The 18,576-nt window shown below is 36.9% G+C and overlaps 2 protein-coding genes across 2 annotated transcripts; both read left to right on the forward strand.

The window, feature by feature from the left end:
- The first annotated feature begins 12,927 nt into the window (after positions 1–12,927).
- LOC133799587 (probable receptor-like serine/threonine-protein kinase At5g57670) lies at positions 12,928–14,302 on the forward strand. Its single transcript, XM_062237589.1, has 4 exons — positions 12,928–12,966; positions 13,552–13,738; positions 13,821–14,075; positions 14,178–14,302. Exons 1-4 carry the CDS (start codon positions 12,928–12,930, stop codon positions 14,300–14,302), a joined length of 606 nt encoding a protein of 201 aa, XP_062093573.1.
- Positions 14,303–15,886: 1,584 nt separating this feature from the next.
- On the forward strand, positions 15,887–17,273 carry LOC133799588 (expansin-like B1; the record flags this gene model as incomplete). The annotated part of the gene is made up of 2 exons (XM_062237590.1): positions 15,887–16,159; positions 16,402–17,273. Coding segments are annotated over 2 exons (486 nt in total), but the record flags the coding sequence as incomplete, so codon positions are not given.
- Positions 17,274–18,576: the final 1,303 nt, after the last annotated feature.

Consider the following 18,576-nt stretch of genomic DNA (forward strand, 5'->3'; position numbering starts at 1 on the left):
TGAGAAATATGTGGCCTTCCCTTCTCTAACTGCATCCATATGTGTTACTAACGTGTCATCATGCACTTGCCCATTCCGTATATCTTCTAATAAACCTGACTGAATGGACAAGTTAGCCAATTTACCAATGACTACTTCTATTCCAACATTGATAAGCTCCTGTTGTAATGACTTTTCTATTCCAGCTAACGCTACTAGACTGCCATAATTCTTCCTACTTAGCGCATCAGCAACTACGTTTGCCTTTCCTGGGTGGTATAAAATTTTGCAGTCATAATCCTTTACTTGTTGTAACAACTTGCGCTGCCTCATGTTGAGCTCTTTCTGAGTGAAGAAATACTTTAGGCTTTTGCGGTTCGTATAGATCTCACACCGTTCTCCATAAAGATAGTGGCCCCAGATTTTCAACGCAAAGACCACTGATGCCAACTCCATATCATGAGTTGGATAGTGTTGCTCATTCTCCTTCAATTGTCTTGAGGCGTAGGCTATTACCTTGACATTCTGCATCAGCGCACAACCCAACCCATGCTTCGATGCATCACAGTAGACTACAAACTTATCATAGGGTGTCTGTACACATACAACTGGTGCTGAGCATAGCTTATCCTTAAGCAACTGGAAACTCTCTTCACACTTATTATTCAAGTTGAACCTCTGCTGCTTCCAGGTCACGTTAGTGAGTGGATGGCTATCTTAGAAAAGCCTTCTACAAACCACTGATAATAGCCTACTAGTCCCAGAAATCTTTTTACTTCTGACGCGTTCTTTGGTATTCGCCAATTCTTCATAGCCTCTACTTTAGATTGATCTACAGCAATCCCATCCTTGGACACAATGTGGCTGAGAAATGATACTTGTGAAAGCCAAAATTCGTACTTCTTGAACGTGGCGTAAAGCTGATGCTCCTTCAGTCGCAGGAAGATTAACCTTAAATGTTTCTCATGCTCGACTTTGTCCGTTGAGTACACCAAGATATCGTCAATGAATACTATAATGAATTTATCCAAGTATTCCTTAAAGTCCCTATTCATTAAATCCATGAATGCGGTTGGAGCGTTGGTAAGACCGAAAGACATGACTAGAAACTCGTAATGCCCATAACAAGTTCTAAGAGCTGTCTTAGGAATGTATTCTTCCCGTACCTTGAGCTGATGATACTCGGACCGTAAGTCAATCTTTGAGAACATGGTCGCTCCTTCAAATTGATCAAACAATTTTTCAATCTGTGGTAGTGGGTACTTGTTCATAATCGTCACCTTATTCAGCTCTCGGTAATCTATGCACATCCACATACTGCTGTCCTTTTTCTTCACAAACAAAACTGGTGCTCCCCATGGTTAATGGCTCGGTCTAATGAAACCCAAGTCTAGGAGTTCTCGTAGCTGCATCTTTAACTTCGTGAGCTCGATAGGTGCCATCCGGTATGGTTCCTTGGAGATAGGCTCGGTTCCCGATACTAGCTCGATTGTGAAGTCAATTTCCCGCGTCGGCGGCAATCCTAGCAAGTCATCAGGAAATACCTCTAGAAATTCCCTTACAATATTTACATCTCTGACCTTTAGTGGTGTTTCCTTTACCACATCCATAATGCTAGCTAGGAATGCTTGACATCCTTTTTCTATCATCTTCTGAGCTTTAAGTGATGAAATAAGCGGTGTGTGTAGACCTGAAACCTTTCCCATAACACATAGTCTATGACCGTCAGGAGTCTCGAACATCACATGCTTACGTTTGCAGTCGATGGTTGCGCCATGCCTTGCTAGCCATTCCATTCCCAGTATCACGTCAAAGTCTTTAATCTCTAGTTCTATCAGGTTTCCTTCTAGTTCTACATCCTCTATCTTGATCGGTATGCCTCATGCTATCTCTGATTCTGTTACAAAATTAGTTCTAAAATTTTCACAATGTTTGTCTAATTTCTCTATCATTCCTAACTAGATATACAAATGAGTGGCTCCCGAATCAAATAATACATAACATTTATTATGGAGAATATAAACCTGACCTGTAACTACTTTATTGCTAGCGTCAGCTTCTCGTTGAGTGAGAGCAAATTCCCTGGCAGGAACCATCTTATCATCCTTTTTCCCTTCTGACTTGAGCTGGGGACAGTCTTTCTTCCGGTGCCCTTCCTAACTACAGTTGTAGCATCCCATGGTGTTTGCGCGGCACTCACCAGGATGTTTCTTTTGGCACTTAGCACATTGTGGGTACTCTACATAACCCGACCTATTTCCTCCATTGTTTTTCCATGCTCTTTTATCATTATCGGACTGCTTGTTGTCAAGATGCCGTCTCTTTTGACCATTATTGTTGTTGGACTGTTGGTTATTATTGTTATTGTTCCGACCGTTCTGGGGTTGATTTGACTGCTTAGGCTCAGGCTTACTAGCCTCCTCTTTACTAACATTTTCCTGAAGCCTTTTCACTTCTATTGCCGTTTCTATAACATCGGCATAAGTAGTATTCCCCGGGTTTGCTAGCTTGACCCGTAGCTCAATCTTTGGTCAAAGTCCTTTAACGAACTTGTTCACCCTCAGAAAATCATTTGGAACCATCTCATATGCAAATTTACCTAGTCGGTCGAACTGTCAAGCATATTCTGCTACCGTCAAGTTTCCCTGCTTCACACTAGCGAACTCCTCGACCCTTGAAGCAATGAGAGCTGTATTGTAGTACTTTTTATGGAACAGATCCACAAATCTGGTCCAAGTCATGGTGGCGACATCATGAGTCTGATGTACTAGGTCTCACCATATTCTTGCATCCTTCTTGAGTAGAGACGAAACGCAGGATATGCGGTCTGCATTGCCGAGGTTCATATGCACAAGGATCGGCTCCACATTTATGAGCCTTTCTTCTGACTCAAAGGGGTCGGTTGTCCCTTCAAAATTTGGAGCATGCTGCTTATGAAACCGCTCATAGGTAGGCTCCATATGTTGAGCTGGGTATGGCGCATAGTTCGCCATTGGCCATCCCCCATAAGGACCAACTTGTTGGGGTGCTGGAGCCATTTGTTGGGGCTGTGGTTGCGGCAGAGGCGGAGGCTGAGGCTGAGCTTGTTGTTGCTTTTGCTCCACTAATTCCTCAACTTGTCATCGTAGTCTGGTAACTTTCGCAGTGTTGTCAACCGGCGGCGGTGGCGGCGGTGCATTCCGGTTAGCATTTGCACGCCTTCCCCTTCTGTGAACTGGAGGGGCTTCATTCATCTCAGGAGCGATGTTGGGGACATTGCCATTGGTGTGAGTAGATCTTCTGAGAGACATCTTTAGCAGAGTTTTAACAGTTGAGAGAAACATGTTAGAACTTACCTTAATAGGCTCTAAAGCAAAACTTAATCTAAGCAAACATAACTTGGACCTATTAATTATGACTTCTTATGAAAAGATGTATATAAGCCTTCTTTATAATTAGGGTGTGTTTCTAAACTTAGAAAAATAAGCCATCTTTATTATTTTCTAAGTGTGTTTCTAATTATCCTATATGACTTAATTCTAAGGCTCGAAACTCATCGTTGTTCCAAAGTTAACCATACTGAGGTAGGGCTGGGAAAAGAAAAATCATTCCCACTACTATGCCCCCTATCTCTCAATATAGAGAACCCGGTTCATTGATTTGTATCCACCGTCACCGAACTTAGTCATTAATTATTAAATTTATTATTTATTATGATTGCAAAAATAAAATCAAACTCACACATGTCATCAAAATAACAATGATATTAATTTGGAAAAACAGTTTTCATTAAGTATAGTCATAAAGAAAAATAATACATAGAATAAATAAATAAACTAATATATTCTAAAAATTGGGATCTTCTACATCAGATCCTTCATCTAACATGTCATCATCTATCTCTTCATAATCATCATTTTCGTGAGCCTAAAAAATTCCTCTTGGAAGATTGGTAAAGATTCTATTATTTTGTTCTTGTGTGAATTGGAATTCCATCTTAGATGTAAATCTAATTATGAGAAAGTTATATCTCATAGCTGGTGATACTTCATCCTCAACATCTATTGTCTCCCACATTTCTTCCAAAGCAGCAATTACAAAAGGAAAATTTCTAAAAAACCTATTTACTAAAATATATTGCTCCGTAGCTCTCATCATTATTTGCTTAGTTTCTTGGAGATGAACTATTTGATTGTGGAAGAAAAGAAATCTCTGAGTGATTCTCTCCAATATTCCTATGGTATTTCTTGGTTCTCTAATCCTATTTAAGGCTTCAATGGCTCGTATATCTTTATATGATAAAGCTCCATTTAACTGAAAACATAAGACTGAAATGTTATCTATAACACATAAACATAATAACTAAAACATAAATACATACATTGGCGGTTAGATTCACAACTTGAGCGTGTGCATCAAGGAGAATTTCAAGAAAAATAGATCGTTCCTCTGATACCAACTGTAACGACCCAACTATCTATGAGGCTTAGGTCATTAAACCTACTAGACCTAACTACCACTTTAGAGAAAACATACATAAGAAAATTCATAACTTTATTGAAACTTTGAAGAAATAATATTTGTAATACATAAATGAGCTCATTGTTTTAAAATAAAACATAACTTTAAATAAAATTGTTTACAAAGCTAAATGCGGGAAAAAAATACAAAAAAATGTAATTTAAAGTGACTAAAAAAAAGTTGTCCTCAAATCGACGCTCAGCCCATCCACTCCATTCACCTCCATACACACACACCAAGCTTCCAATAATCCTTTTGCCTTTGCATCTATTTTCCTGCATCATACTAAAAGAAAAGGAGTGAGGCTAATGCCCAGCAAGGAAAAGCTAATAACAACATAAACATACACATAAAATCATATCATAACATATGATATAAACATATCAAAACATATACTATAAACATATTATAACATGTTCCATATAAGACTATACTAATAATGGCGATTATGACATGTGATAAATCATCTACGTCCCATGTCTAATATTTGAGGTAGGTTAGATCACATGTAGTGTATGATAACCCATCTATGTCCCCTGTCTAATATTTGAGGTAGGGTGAATCATAACATAACATATTAAAACATAAACTTATCATCACATATTATACATAACATAACATAAGAGCATAACATATCATACAAACATAAAAGATCTAGCCTATTTTCCTTACCAAAAGAACCATGATATGAGAACAAATGTAGGGCTTGAAATACTCCAAAAACCAGCAATAGAACAATGAGTATTTCTAAAGGAAAGAGATGAAAAGAATAGAACTAAACCACCAAGAGAAAACTTACCGAAAAGACACCTTAAGTTCAAAGAACTTAAAAACCTAACCACAAAAGTTAGAACCTGAATAAAACTAAAGAAACTAAGGAATCAAACAGAATTGAACTTAAGAATAAGGGTACCTTTGTTGACCTTATAGATTGGCCTAACTCCAATACTGAAATACTTTAATCCTCACTTACCAAGTGTTTGCTAAAGCTTAAGAATGATAAAGCTTTTTCTTTCCCAACCTAAGTGTATCACTTTTATGTTATCACTAGCACCTTGGAGTATGATCACAGCTGAAGAGTAAGTGAAAAGGGCTGGGTACTAGGTCCTATGTATAGAGGAAAGGAGTGAAACTAACCCCATTTGGATTTGAATAAAAATAATGAATTTAATTGAAGATAATTGATTTTTTGTCAATCAGAGGCTGAAGACTCGGTCAAAACTAATAGAGGTAGGTGTAAGGAGTCAAAGGGGATTCTAAAAATTAAAACAAAAATAAAAAAAATATGGGCGATATATCGCCCCTATGTGGTGATTTATTGGCTGGACCCTAATCCCGAGCCTCCATTCGTACGATCGTGCAACGTCAACTTGTTTTCCGTATTCAGCATCAGGTGATATATCGGCTCTAGTGCTACGATATATCGACATACGTGATAATTTTAAACACGTAATTGCACTTTTTTAGCATAATGAAGGTTGGATAACTACTTTAACAGATTCTGGTGAAGACTAAGTCTTATACTCCCTTATTATATCATTAAAAAAATAATGTAACGACCCAAATTCACTAATAAGGCTTAAGGGCCTTGATTAGTGTGCCGGGAGGGCATGATGAGAATTATGTGTGATGACTATGATTTTAAGCATGTTATATGATATGTGAATTATATTATGTGATAATTATGATATGTGAATTGTACTGTGTGGGTGCTGTGATATAAATGTGATGCACGTGCCAAGACGGTCCTAGGAAACTAGATAATGGTAACTGGTGATTTGGTAACCTGCGTAACCGTTAGTAACTATAGAGAGTAACAGGTTTTATTGGGAAAGTGGTAGAATTGTAAAGATAGGGAAAGGACAAATAAGCCCTTGAGGTCTAGTTAGTAAGTGATATTAATGGAGGGTTAAAATGGTAATTTGGTAGTAAATAGATGAGTTTGAGCTGAGGGAATAACATATACGTATAATATTTTGGAGAGGGGTTTATGTTGAATGGTGGAAACCTAGAATTAGAACAAAAAGGAGATAGAAAGGAGAAGCAGAAATCTAGACTCTTGGAAGGAGAATCAAGGGATGTCTGATGTTATCAACCAAGTTTAGGCCAAGAAAACTCAGAGGTAAGATTTTGATTATGCTATATCTAAGTTTTAAGTCTGAATTTTAGTTAAGGAAGGTGAATTGAGATAAGTTGGTGGCTGGTTTTATGTAATTTCAGAATTTGGAAACCAAGGGGGAAGAAGGTCAAGAGCTGGAGGTTGAACCTATCACTTAAGGTAAGGTCTCTGTATGTTTATTAGATTTGTTTTGTTAAGGTTTAGGGAGTTTGAAGTGTGGGTTGTGCTTGAATTCAAGCTGTGCATAACTTTTCTGGTTTGAGTTGTCAAGTGGGAATTCAAGAGTGACTTTTAGGATTGAAGGTGTGAGTGAGCTTGAGTATGATGTCTTTGGGTTGTTGTGAGGTTTGTTAGGGGTTTAGAGTTGGTTTTGGGACTTAGGATGTGGTTTGGGGTGATTTGGAGAGGTTGGAGCTCGGGAAAATGCGAAGGAAAAACCCAGAATTCTGGGCTGCGAAGGCGTGCCGCGGCACGGGTTTTGTGTGCCGCGGCCTGGAGTCTCTGATTGATGGGTGCCGCGGCACAAGAAAGTGGTGCCGCGGCACAAGGCAAATTTCAGGGTGTTATATTTTGCAATTTTTGGCCTTTGCTCCGGGGGTTCGGGGGATGTCTCCGGGGTGTTGTTCTAAGGTTTTGGGGGTTCCGAGAGTGTGGGTTAGGTACCGGGAAGGTAGTCTTGGATTGGTTAATGACAAAGAATATTATGTTTGTGTTGTGATTAGGACTTTGGAGAGGCTCGGGGTAGAGGACCGTGCTTGTGGCTACGTGGCATCGGGAACCAATAAATTGAAAGGTAAGAAAGCTGCACCGGAGTATGTGGTTAGGTTGGGACTAAGTGTTCCCTATGTTTGTATGCATTATTATGTGAATATGAATAATCATGTGGACACGATGGGACTAAGAGCTCCCTATATTTGTTTATCATGTCGTGAGATGGTGTTATTACGCCATGGGACATGCGATTACCGGCCTAAGGGTGTCGGAATCATTATTTGCGCACTGGGGCGCGATTCAGCCACTGGGAGCTGAGGCAGCTTGTTTATCACTGAGCTTGGTTAAGCTGGCCAGAGTCAGTGAGTATTACACTGGGGGCGGCTCTATTGAGCCGAAGACAGTGTGCCAAATAGAGGGTGCGACTAAGGGCGCCAACCCTGAATGTTATTTGATGGGTATGACAATCTATTGGTTATGAACGTGAATATTGTGCTGTGAATATAGTTAATTGATTGTCTGAATGACAACTGTTATTGCTGATTGGATAAATGTATGAAATGTTGAATTCTCGGTTGAGCATTGTGAAATATTTGTTAAGTGTTGCTGATCTTACTATGTTATCATGCTTTCTTGCTGGGCCTCGGCTCACGGGTGCTACGTGGTGCAGGTTAAGGCAAGGGCAGGTTGGACCAAGCCCGAGGAGGAGAGCTCCAAGGTGAAATGTACATAGCTAGCTGCTCGATCACCACGATCGAGGAGTGGACCAGGACAGGGACTACCTAACTGTTCGTTTTTGCCTTAGTATGGCCAGTCAGTGTGTTTAAACTTTGTAACCTTTTTGTAAAGGGCTTTTAAACTGTCATTTTTGGGATCCCATGTAAATAAACAATGCTTAGTAATGAAAATATAACTTTTGAGACCAAAACACTTTTAACCTTAGTTCCTCTACTGATTCAGTAACACGATTTTACGTAAATAACTTGATTAGCAAGTCTGGCACCTTATAAACACACAGTGTAACGGTCTTGGCTATCCAGGGCGTTACAAATAATTCCTTAATAATCATGCATGTGACAAGTGTCATATTCTTATTGGCTCTATCTAAACCTTAGGTTATAATAATTATCATATTTATAACCAGAAATATTAATCAAACCTTATGTTATAATTAATATTCTTAAACTATAGGTTAAACTTATACGATCCATTACTATTGTTAGGAGTTTCCAACTAAGTCCCGATTTGAACCAAAATCCACGAAATATAAAATTCTACAACTACTACTAGCTAGCTAACTAAGTAAACATTATGGAACTCTACATTTATCCCTAATAAGGCCTTCAAATCATCAACTACGTTTTACAACATAAGTACAACCTCTTCTTGCTAATTTTATTTGCCAATTAAGGCTCGTAAATCATCAACCATGTAATTCTTTCATCCAAAGCGAATTACAATGTTGTACGCTATGTTAGGATCCTCTTATCTGGGTTCTCGACCAGAGGCCTCCTTCAAGTATGAAATCGCCACTAATTATTGTATTTTTATTTTATTCTAGACTGAGATATTCTATCTCATCCAAGCATGCTAGTCTTTCTTTGTGTATTTATCACTCAGATCTGCTTTACTTTAAATCGCATTGTGTTGAGCTTTTGGGTTTCATTTTCTTTCTACGTCACGTCGTCTTTAATCCAAATCATACTTTGTGCTTTGTCATATTATGATTTTTAATTATGTTGATTGGGCTCTATTTCGAGTGTAGAAGCATTTTGATGTGCAATGCTATTTCTTATATTTATTATGTTCTATAGTGAAGGTTCTGCTTTACTAATCTAGCCACTCTTTAAAGCTTCTGTTTCTACCAATGGCCATAGTCTTTGAACTATGTTTAAATACATTCATGCGAGCGTTTCACTCTTTATTTCTAGGGCACATCTCTTTTAGATCCTTCTAGTTCTCCTTGTCATTCATTCTTTTTTCTGTTATTTGATTCTCATATTTATCTTTGTCATATGCATTGTCTGGTAAACCTGTGATTCAGAGAAATATATAATAGCTATTCATAATTTTCTTTGAAACTTTATCTCCTCAAAAATTTGTTCTCTTTATTCCAATTCATCACAAAGGTACATCTTTATGAATACATCATCTATCTCATGCTCGTATTACACTATTTTCCTTTTCTTTATCTCTGCTACTCAAAATTTCTTTGGCCTACTCGAACTTTCTTATCCTCTAAATGAGTGGCTTTGCCAAGCTATGTCTTCTGGCCTCGCTGTCTGGAACAACTGGGGTAACTGTCCTCTCTACATCTTATATGCACCAGTTTACCCCTTCGTTGAAACATTTAGTTTCAAAATTCTTCAGATGTCCGAATGGGAAGAAGAGGACCATCTAGCACGCTCTTCTCCCCAGTTCTTCAGCTAGAGGTTCACGCGGCAGTTCACCTCGTCCCATTGGCAATGAACTTATCAATGAAGTCTTGAATTTTTTTTCCTTGCCCTTAAAAATGAATTCCTTTTCAATTAAGTCATTCTCTCTACAAATCTTTCTTTTGACATTCTTACCCTTGACAGTGTATGATAGGGATGATTTAGGGACCCTGCACCTATAATACGAAGCTCCTATAAACCCGATTATTAATTAAACTCTTTTAATCTAGTAATCTTATTTTTTAATTTCATGATTACTCCACTATAAATATGGAATTGCACTCTAAGCATTTATAGAATTATATTTACAAAGTTTTCTCTTTTAGTCAATTGATATAATCAATAAATGTAGCCATGTCCTCCATTTATTGGTTCGTTAATTAGAGATGGTCAAGATTACCGTTTTTCCATTCTAATTACCTCTTGATCCTTAAGTATTGTTAATTCACTAGCGAATAATTATTCTATAATCATATTATGGATTTGAGCTCAATAACTATTTAGTTCCAGAATTATGCCTTAGGGGAACCAATATTCAATCTGTTGGGAAAGTATGGATTTCATTATTGTAAATCATGTTCTCAGCCATTCTTGATATTGAATCTCCAAACAAAAGTCATTTGCATCATTATTCTAAGAAACCTTAACGAGTGAATTAAAAGACACAATAAATACAAACAAGAGTTCATGAATACTAAGGATTTAGACTGATCTACAAATGATCATTTATTATGATAAGAACTAAATCTTTATGTCAAGCGACAAGTTTATAAAGATAATTAATTATCATCGCTCATGTCATATATAATCTCTATTATATACAACACCTTTACTAAGATGTCTATCCATGTCAGTAATTCAAATCTAGATCACTTGCATCATGTATGCTTAGTAAACCGCACTAGTAACCATTAATTAAAGATTCCATTCTTTAATATGTTACTGACTATTTTATTCATTATATATGATCTTGATTCTCTCTTACTAATACCAGATCATATTCTCATGAATGAATAAGGAATGTTCTTCATATTATTATATAATTAATATAAACAATAATTATAACATTTAAGTATAATAAAATTGTATTTTTATTTAAATCAATAAAATGTCATTACATGCTTTTAGGGCATTAATTCTAACAATCTCCCACTTGCCCTTTATGCAAGTGATGCATTTCCCTTAATGCTATGTTGCATATATGACCCATAAACGACTTTGCAGGAAGTGTCTTAGTAAATGGGTCTGCCAGGTTCTGTTCCGACGTTATCTTCATAACATTCACATCACCTTTGTGCACAATCTCTCTTAGCAGATGATATTTCCTTTCTTTATGCTTTCCTCTCTTGTGGCTTCTAGGTTCCTTGGAATTAGCTACTGCTCCATTGTTGTCATAGTACAAGATTAGTGGCTTATCCATTTTTGGAACTACTTCCAAATTAGTGTAGAACTTACTCAACCAAAATTCTTCCTTAGCTTCTTCACAAGACTCTATATACTCGATTTTCATGGTTGAATTTGCAAAACTGAATTGTTTAATACTTCTCCAGACTACAGCTCCTCCAACAAGAGTGAATACTAACCCAGACGTTGACATACAATTATCTTTGTCTGATTGGAAACAGAATTAGTGTATCCAGTAGTGTTTGAATTATCCCTTGAATATACAGGAATGCAATCTCTCATTCTCCTAAGATACTTGGGAATGTGCTTTACTACAATTTAGTGTTCCAAACCTGGATTTGATTTAACGACTTACAATCCCCACTGCATAGCATATGTCAGGTCTAGTACAGAACATAACATACATAAGACTCATAACTGCTAAAGCATAGGGATACTTTCTCATGTCCTCTTCCTCCTGAGATGTCTTTGGACATTGCTCTATGGACCGAGTAATTCCATGTTTGGCCGGTAACTGACCTTTCTTGGAATTCTCCATAGAGAACCTTTCAATCACCTTATCTATATAATTACCATGAGGAAGTTCCAAGAGCTTGTTCTTCCTACCCCTTATGATTTGGATTCCCAGAACATAGCATGTAACATCCTCCTAATTCAGGACCGTTACACTAGGTACTTTAAATTGTGTCAGACTTGCTAACCAAGTCATTTAGTTAAAATGTATAACTAAGATTAATGTCAAGGGTTAGGGTTAAATTTTTTGGTTAAATGAATCGTTGACCTTTATATAAAAATTTTCATATGCAAACATGGAATCCCAAAATATTACAACCAACTTTTAAAAGGGTGAATATTCTTCAAAAATTACATTCAACCGGCCTAAGCGGTAAAAACAGGGCTATAACCCTAGTTCCTCTGAGATAACCCCGGTCGTGGTGGTTGACCAACAGCATATGTACACACCGCCACCGAAGCTCTCAACCTCATGGCTGGTCAAGCTTTCCCTTCCCCTTACCTGCACCATAAAGCACCCGTGTGCTAAGGCTCAGCAAGAATACTTAACATGTGCATAAAAAAGAAAATATAAACTTCTAGATACTTCTCCAGCACGTCCAATGATATAAATGTACAAATAAAGTGATTCAGTTACAAACAAGTGCTCATTAGACCAATCTGGGGTTTCTGCCCAAAGAATTAACCCTAGAGTCAATCCCGGGGTCCTATGCCCAAGTTACGTGACCATAGAACCACCTGGAGCCTTTTCCCTTAGTCTTGAGTAACTAGGCATAGAGCTAGTCCAGCGTATCTAGCGCTTTAAAGTTTCATCAACCCTAGGGTTGGCCAACATAATAATACGTTACTGGTTTAGGCGTAAGCCTTTTGGCTAGGGCGCAACGCGCTATTTACGTCCTTGACTAATGAGTCAAGCCCTGATTCAGGAATATAGACCACAATACAAAAATAGATATGGATAGGCATATCCCAACAAATAAGCATGCATCCATGTTAATCACAAAACACCATCGAATAACCATTCTCGCGATACTAATCATACTTATTTAACGGGACCTCAAGCCCAAACCACGGAATTCACAAAATAGTCATAAAACACTTAAGAGGATATCAACCAACATGTAAATCAAAAGCTTAAATATAAATGTCCTCGGGGCCCAAACCCTAGTCAAGATAATTAATAACAGTTAGGCCAAGCCCTAATCACATACAACACGTATTGGGTGCAATTTTATTACCTCAGGTCCGAATAAAGCGTAGATAAGAATGACCCTCGATCACGATCCTAGTTTTGAGCCCCTAATGGTAACCTAGTCAACCATAAATAGAATTCCATCAACAATGATCGAATAAAGGCTTCCGGATGAAGTCCTAGCCTCCAGATCCTCGAGTTCCACTAAACCAGGTAGCGAAACTGATCCCGAGCCCTAAGGAAAAAATTCCCTTTTTTTAAAAGCTTCCCAAGGCCAAAAATGCCCAGGCGGGCCATGACCTGGCCCTAACGGACACGCCACATCCCTCCTACAATATGCCTACTCTACTCTGTAGAGAGGCGTGGGCTGCGACTTGCCCTATAGGGTTGCGGCACACCTCCCAGACAGAGGCCTCCCAAAGCCTGGGTTCAAGCACTACAAGAAAAACCACTTTTCACAACACATGGATATAAGATTATTGAAAAAGTATTACAAAAGCTAGTTAAAAAAATAGGACATAAAATACGGTATAGTGTAAAATTAGCGGGTTAGTGAATTTATTTATAGGGAAACTGAAAAAATATATCTTTATTTTTTTTCCTACTTCTCTCTCTCGTGTTCTCCTCTGTCTTGCCCAAATCACTCTTCCTCTGATAGCTCTCTAATCTTTATCACATTCATTTTCTCTTACATCTAGATTCTAATTAGTGTAGAGCTCAACAAACATGGCAGTGGCGAAGAAGCAGCAGCAGAGAAGAAAGCTCCAAACCCCAATGGTGAAGAAGACTGTGTTGGAGTTGTAGGAACCGAGTCTTTTCAGAGACCCATTTGGAAATGCTTCTCTTTTGAAGAAATCTCCGAGGCCACCGATGGTTTTAGCTCAGGTTAGCTTCTTCTTCTTCTTCTTCTTGCCCTTTTTGTTCTGTTCTTTTGGATTATAATGGTGTTTTGTGAAGTGGGTATCAGATAATTTGGTCGGAAAAGGAGGCTATGCAGAGGTATATAAAGGAATTTTGAGAAATGCAGACGAAATAGGTGTGAAAAGGCTCACAAAAACAGCTTCGGAAGAGAGAAAAGAGAAAGATTTTTTGACTGGGATTGGAACCATTGGCCATGTCCACCATAGAAACATTTTATCACTCCTTGGTTGTTGTATTGATAGTGGTCTTTACCTCATTTTCCAATTCTCTTCCATAGGCTTTGTTGCTTCTCTTCTCCATGGTAAAACTTAACACACCAAATTTTTTTGGTTCTCTCATCTTTCTGGGTTTTCTTTCTTTTGTCAGTCTTTTGAGATTTTAATGGGAAATTTTTTGTATTTAGGTGAAAATTTGACACCTATGGATTGGAAAACAAGGTATAAAATAGCCATTGGTACCATTTTCGTTTTCTTGAAGCTAAAGACAGCCAAATATCGAAGCCAATATCTGAAAAAGAAAGGAAAATAATGGAAAGGGTCACACTACAATACTCCAATTTCACTCCTCTTTCAAGCCCTAACCGAAGGCCCTTCTCTTTCTCCGACTTAGCCCTTCACCTTCACAATGAACAAGCAACACGCTAACTGGTCCCCCTACAAAAACAGTGGCGGATCCTATGTGGCAATCGCGGGAGTTGATTACTGTGTGATCGCCGCCGATACTCGGATGTCGACCGGTTATAATGTTCTTACCCGAGATTACTCGAAAATCAGTAAACTGTACGCTTTCCTCCCACTCTTAATAGATATTTACTTGCTAAGATTTCATCTAGGAGAGTTTTTTGAGTTAGAAGCGTCGGTTTTAGGATGAAAAAATGCTTTACTAAACTTATTGGACTGTTGGGTAATGATGATAATTATTTCCTTGAAAAAGGGTTGTAGTGCGTTTGTGGTCGTCAAATTTGTATTTGAACTGTGGCAGCAGACTCAATATACTGAACATTTAATATTTGGTTTATGTAAAAGTAAAGTTATAGTTATGGGTTCCGTTTTACACTTTGTTGAGTGGAACCTTTACAAATAATCGATGTTCATTTGGATAATTTGGTAGCAAGATATATGCATATATGTATTTATGTGTGTGTTTGTTGATCTCCCTATAGAAAATTGTTGCTTATTTCAATAAGCATTAATAAAATGAATCTTTTCCTTTTTTTTGTGCTGCTTGATGATTTTTTATCGGACTCTTTCACAGATGAAAAAAGCTTTTAGATTGGCTCCTAAGTTTCTTGATTGATCTTCTGAATGTTTGTAATTTATCTTAAACTCATAGAGCTGATAAAACCGTGCTGGCTTCATCTAGTTTTCAAGCTGGTGTGAGAGCTTTACAGAAGCAATTGGATGCTAAACATTTGGTAAGGCTTCAAGTAGTAATACCAAGTTGAATAAACTAAGATATCTGCACACTTTAAAATACTTTCATGAGTGGGTGTGAGGTATTTGATTGACCCTCTAGGTAGCTGCCTTCCTTTTCATTTTCATCTATTTATAACTTATATCATATTTTGTTAGATTTATCAACATCAACATAACAAACAAATGAGCTGCCCTGCTATGGCCCAATTGCTGTCAAACACTCTCTACTACAAACGTTTCTTTCCTTACTACTCATTCAAAGTTTTAGGTGGTCTCGATAATGAAGGTAATCGATAAAACTCTAGTGTTGCCTATTTGATGACCTTTCTGCATGCTAATTAGATGTATTGATTTCAATAGGCAAGGGTTGTATCTTCACATACGTTGTTGTTGGTTCCTAAGAGAAGGTTGGATATAGCTCTCAAGGTTCTGGTTCAACACTTATCGTGCCTATTTTGGATAAGCGTTTAAAGGCTCCCAGCCCTCTTCTATTGCCTGCTCAGGTATAATCTTTGACCTCAAGTTTATATTACCCATTCATATATGGTCCTTACTCTGCCTTTGTCTGATCCACAAATCCTTTGCAATGATAGGATGCTGTCACTCCACTTTTTGAAGCAGAAGCAATTGATTTGGTGAAAACAGTTTTTGTTGCTGCAACTGAGAGAGATATATACACTGGAGACAGGGTTGAAATTGTCATCCTACTGATTCTGGGGAAGGTGATAGGACTGACTTCATACTCATCCCACAAGCCTTCAAAAAGTTGGTTCTTCCAAACGTTGACAAAAAGTTACTCAGTTATGGTGTGGTTGAAGTAGAATATAAAAGGATCTCTTGCAAGTACCCATGTTACAAGGACAAGGTCACCTACAAGATCAATGAAAATAACAATTATCCATACTACTTGGCTTTAAGTGTTTTATATGTAAGCGGCCAAAACGACATCACAGCGGTTGAATTGTGGCAAGTATATATATGAATATTTTAGTATATATCTTCAATTCGCCTTCATTTTTTTTATATAGCTTAATAATACTCAACACCATTTTTAAAACTGTCCAAAAAGGTCTCTTTGATGCTATACCATTGGAAAATTATTCAATATATAAAATAAGTCTTTTAAAAAGTTGAAAACTGATTTTAACCTTTAATACTAATATACCAACCAATAAATTGATTGATGAGTCAATGCTGTTTGTTTATGTGCAGGAGGATACAAAACAATGGAAACCCATGCGCAGAGCCTATGGGGCAGTTTGGGACATGGCAAATCCACCAACAAGCAGCGGACCGATCACCTTGGGATTCCAATCTACAACCAGTTTAGGGTACAGTTATTGGGTTCGCTCTACCAATGCCATACCCAATGTCTGGAAGGTTGGGGCTGCTTATGAGGCCACTGCTAAACTCATCACTAAATAAATTTAAATCCATATATGGATTTTACATGTATCTCTGATAATCTCTTATAGTGTATAGGGAAAAGGTAAGTTTCTTTGGTATTTTTTTTTAATGAATAACGTTGTCTGGGATTGTTCTAAAAGTTTCAAAATATATGAATTAAGTTCATTTTGTATTTTTTTTTCTTATTAGGTCTACCATGTTTTTTTTGGCATTTAAATATTGTATATTTTTTTGTGTGATCTTTGTTTGTTAGCACGATGAGAAGCATTTGGGGATAATCTGAGTTTTTCTTCTAAAGTCATAGCATTTTTTATCAAAACATTTCCCGGTTCCATTCGGTAAGAACTTATATTTATATAAATATATATTATTTTCCCATCATACATACATACATCTATATATTGCATTTGTGTTGTTATGCAATTCAGTTAGTAAATGATTCTTAAATGAATTTAATATTTGAGAAATTGACAAGATTTCATAAAGATGTGCTATTTCTCACAATATCCAGAGTTAGAATGATTTATACTTTTTTTTGTGTGTTTTATTTTTGTATTGGGGTTTTTACTTTATTCTTGCTAGCTGCAATGTATATAGGGAATTCACTTTGGATTGACGGTTGGAACATGTATTTTGCCTTTTTCTTCTATTTTCAATTAAAGATATAACTAATTTAATCTTCCACCCGCAAGTAATTTTTTTCTTAAACTATATATTGTCTCACTTTAACAAATTATAATTTTATTATTATTTTTTTCTATTACCCTTCAGTGTGCTGCAGCAGTATTTATGCAGAGATCTAAGAGAGTTGCACCGGTCTTTACCCCTCCACAAATGTAACCATTGTCTTCATATCCACAGAATCGGCGCAGTTCTGACATTCATCAAGATACAGCTGAGCCGTCTGCAGAATTTGAGTTTCCTACCTTGAGGTGCATACACGGATCCTTGTATTGCTATATGAATTGAGGGAAACTTAATTTGCTTATTGGTATAGCACTTTACAACATCTTTTTCTTAGTTATAAATCTGATTTTTTAAACATACTGCTGCTTGAAGTATATTTTAAGGAATATTTTATTCATTATTACAGTAGTTTCTCTGGCTCCTTTCCTTGTTGCACTTGTTCATAGTTGTTATGAATGAATGGTTTAAAATATTTATTATACTTACAACTGCATGACAAGACACTGCAGTAGTCTATTACTCTAATATTAGAAAGTAATTAGTTGGTGTAAAGCTTTTACTGCATCCTAGTAATTTAAACACCAGATGATTTATCTGCTAATTTCTGTCCTTGTAGGGAAGGTTCTTGAGCTTTATTTTGAGATGTTGTCCATATGTATAATAACTAAGGAAAAATTGAATTTTTTGTCAATCAAGTGTTATAATTTTAAAGGGTCGATGTTTGCATTAAGCTATCATCTATGGTGTACATGAATTTATTAGTTAAATAGAAATTCTTTTGTTAGCATGTCAGAAATTCAGAATGCATGTTGCATAATGGATGTTCTTACAGAAATGCTTAGCGCAATTGATCCAGAGAATAAAGAGGTACTTATTTGACCATAAATTTTTTTGTAAATTAAAACATATATTATTAGATTTTCTTTGTTAAGTTTCCTTTTCAAACAGATCTTTTTTTTCCTTTCAGAACGTTGTAGTTGTTGCCTGAAGTTCTGTTTAATTTAATCTACCTAATTAAGGGAAGTGTCTGTTATAGTTAGGAGTAATTTATAATTCTCTAGCTTGTAATTCAGTGTCGGCAATTCGTCAAACAAATTTTCGTGCAAACTGGAAATATATTTAATAATTTAATATTATATTTTGCAATCTTTTCTTTCTTATGATTTACAGGGCCTTAGACAAGAGGTTATTGTTGATTTGGTGGAACAGTGACAGACATATAAGCAGGAGTGGTACACCTTGTTAACTCCACCTCGTAAGGCTTCAAACTTCTTTGCTCCATAGGTATGTTGC

The sequence above is a fragment of the Humulus lupulus genome, chromosome 9, assembly GCF_963169125.1.
Source record: "Humulus lupulus chromosome 9, drHumLupu1.1, whole genome shotgun sequence".
NCBI lineage: Eukaryota > Viridiplantae > Streptophyta > Magnoliopsida > Rosales > Cannabaceae > Humulus > Humulus lupulus.

Coding starts and splice junctions, on each gene's coding strand:
- LOC133799587 (XM_062237589.1), top strand. CDS start 12,928: ATGACCCTCGATCACGATCCTAGTTTTGAGCCCCTAATG. Junction 12,967..13,551: donor CTAGTTTTGAGCCCCTAATG/GTAACCTAGTCA, acceptor TCTTACATCTAG/ATTCTAATTAGTGTAGAGCT. Junction 14,076..14,177: donor TGTTGCTTCTCTTCTCCATG/GTAAAACTTAAC, acceptor TTTTGTATTTAG/GTGAAAATTTGACACCTATG.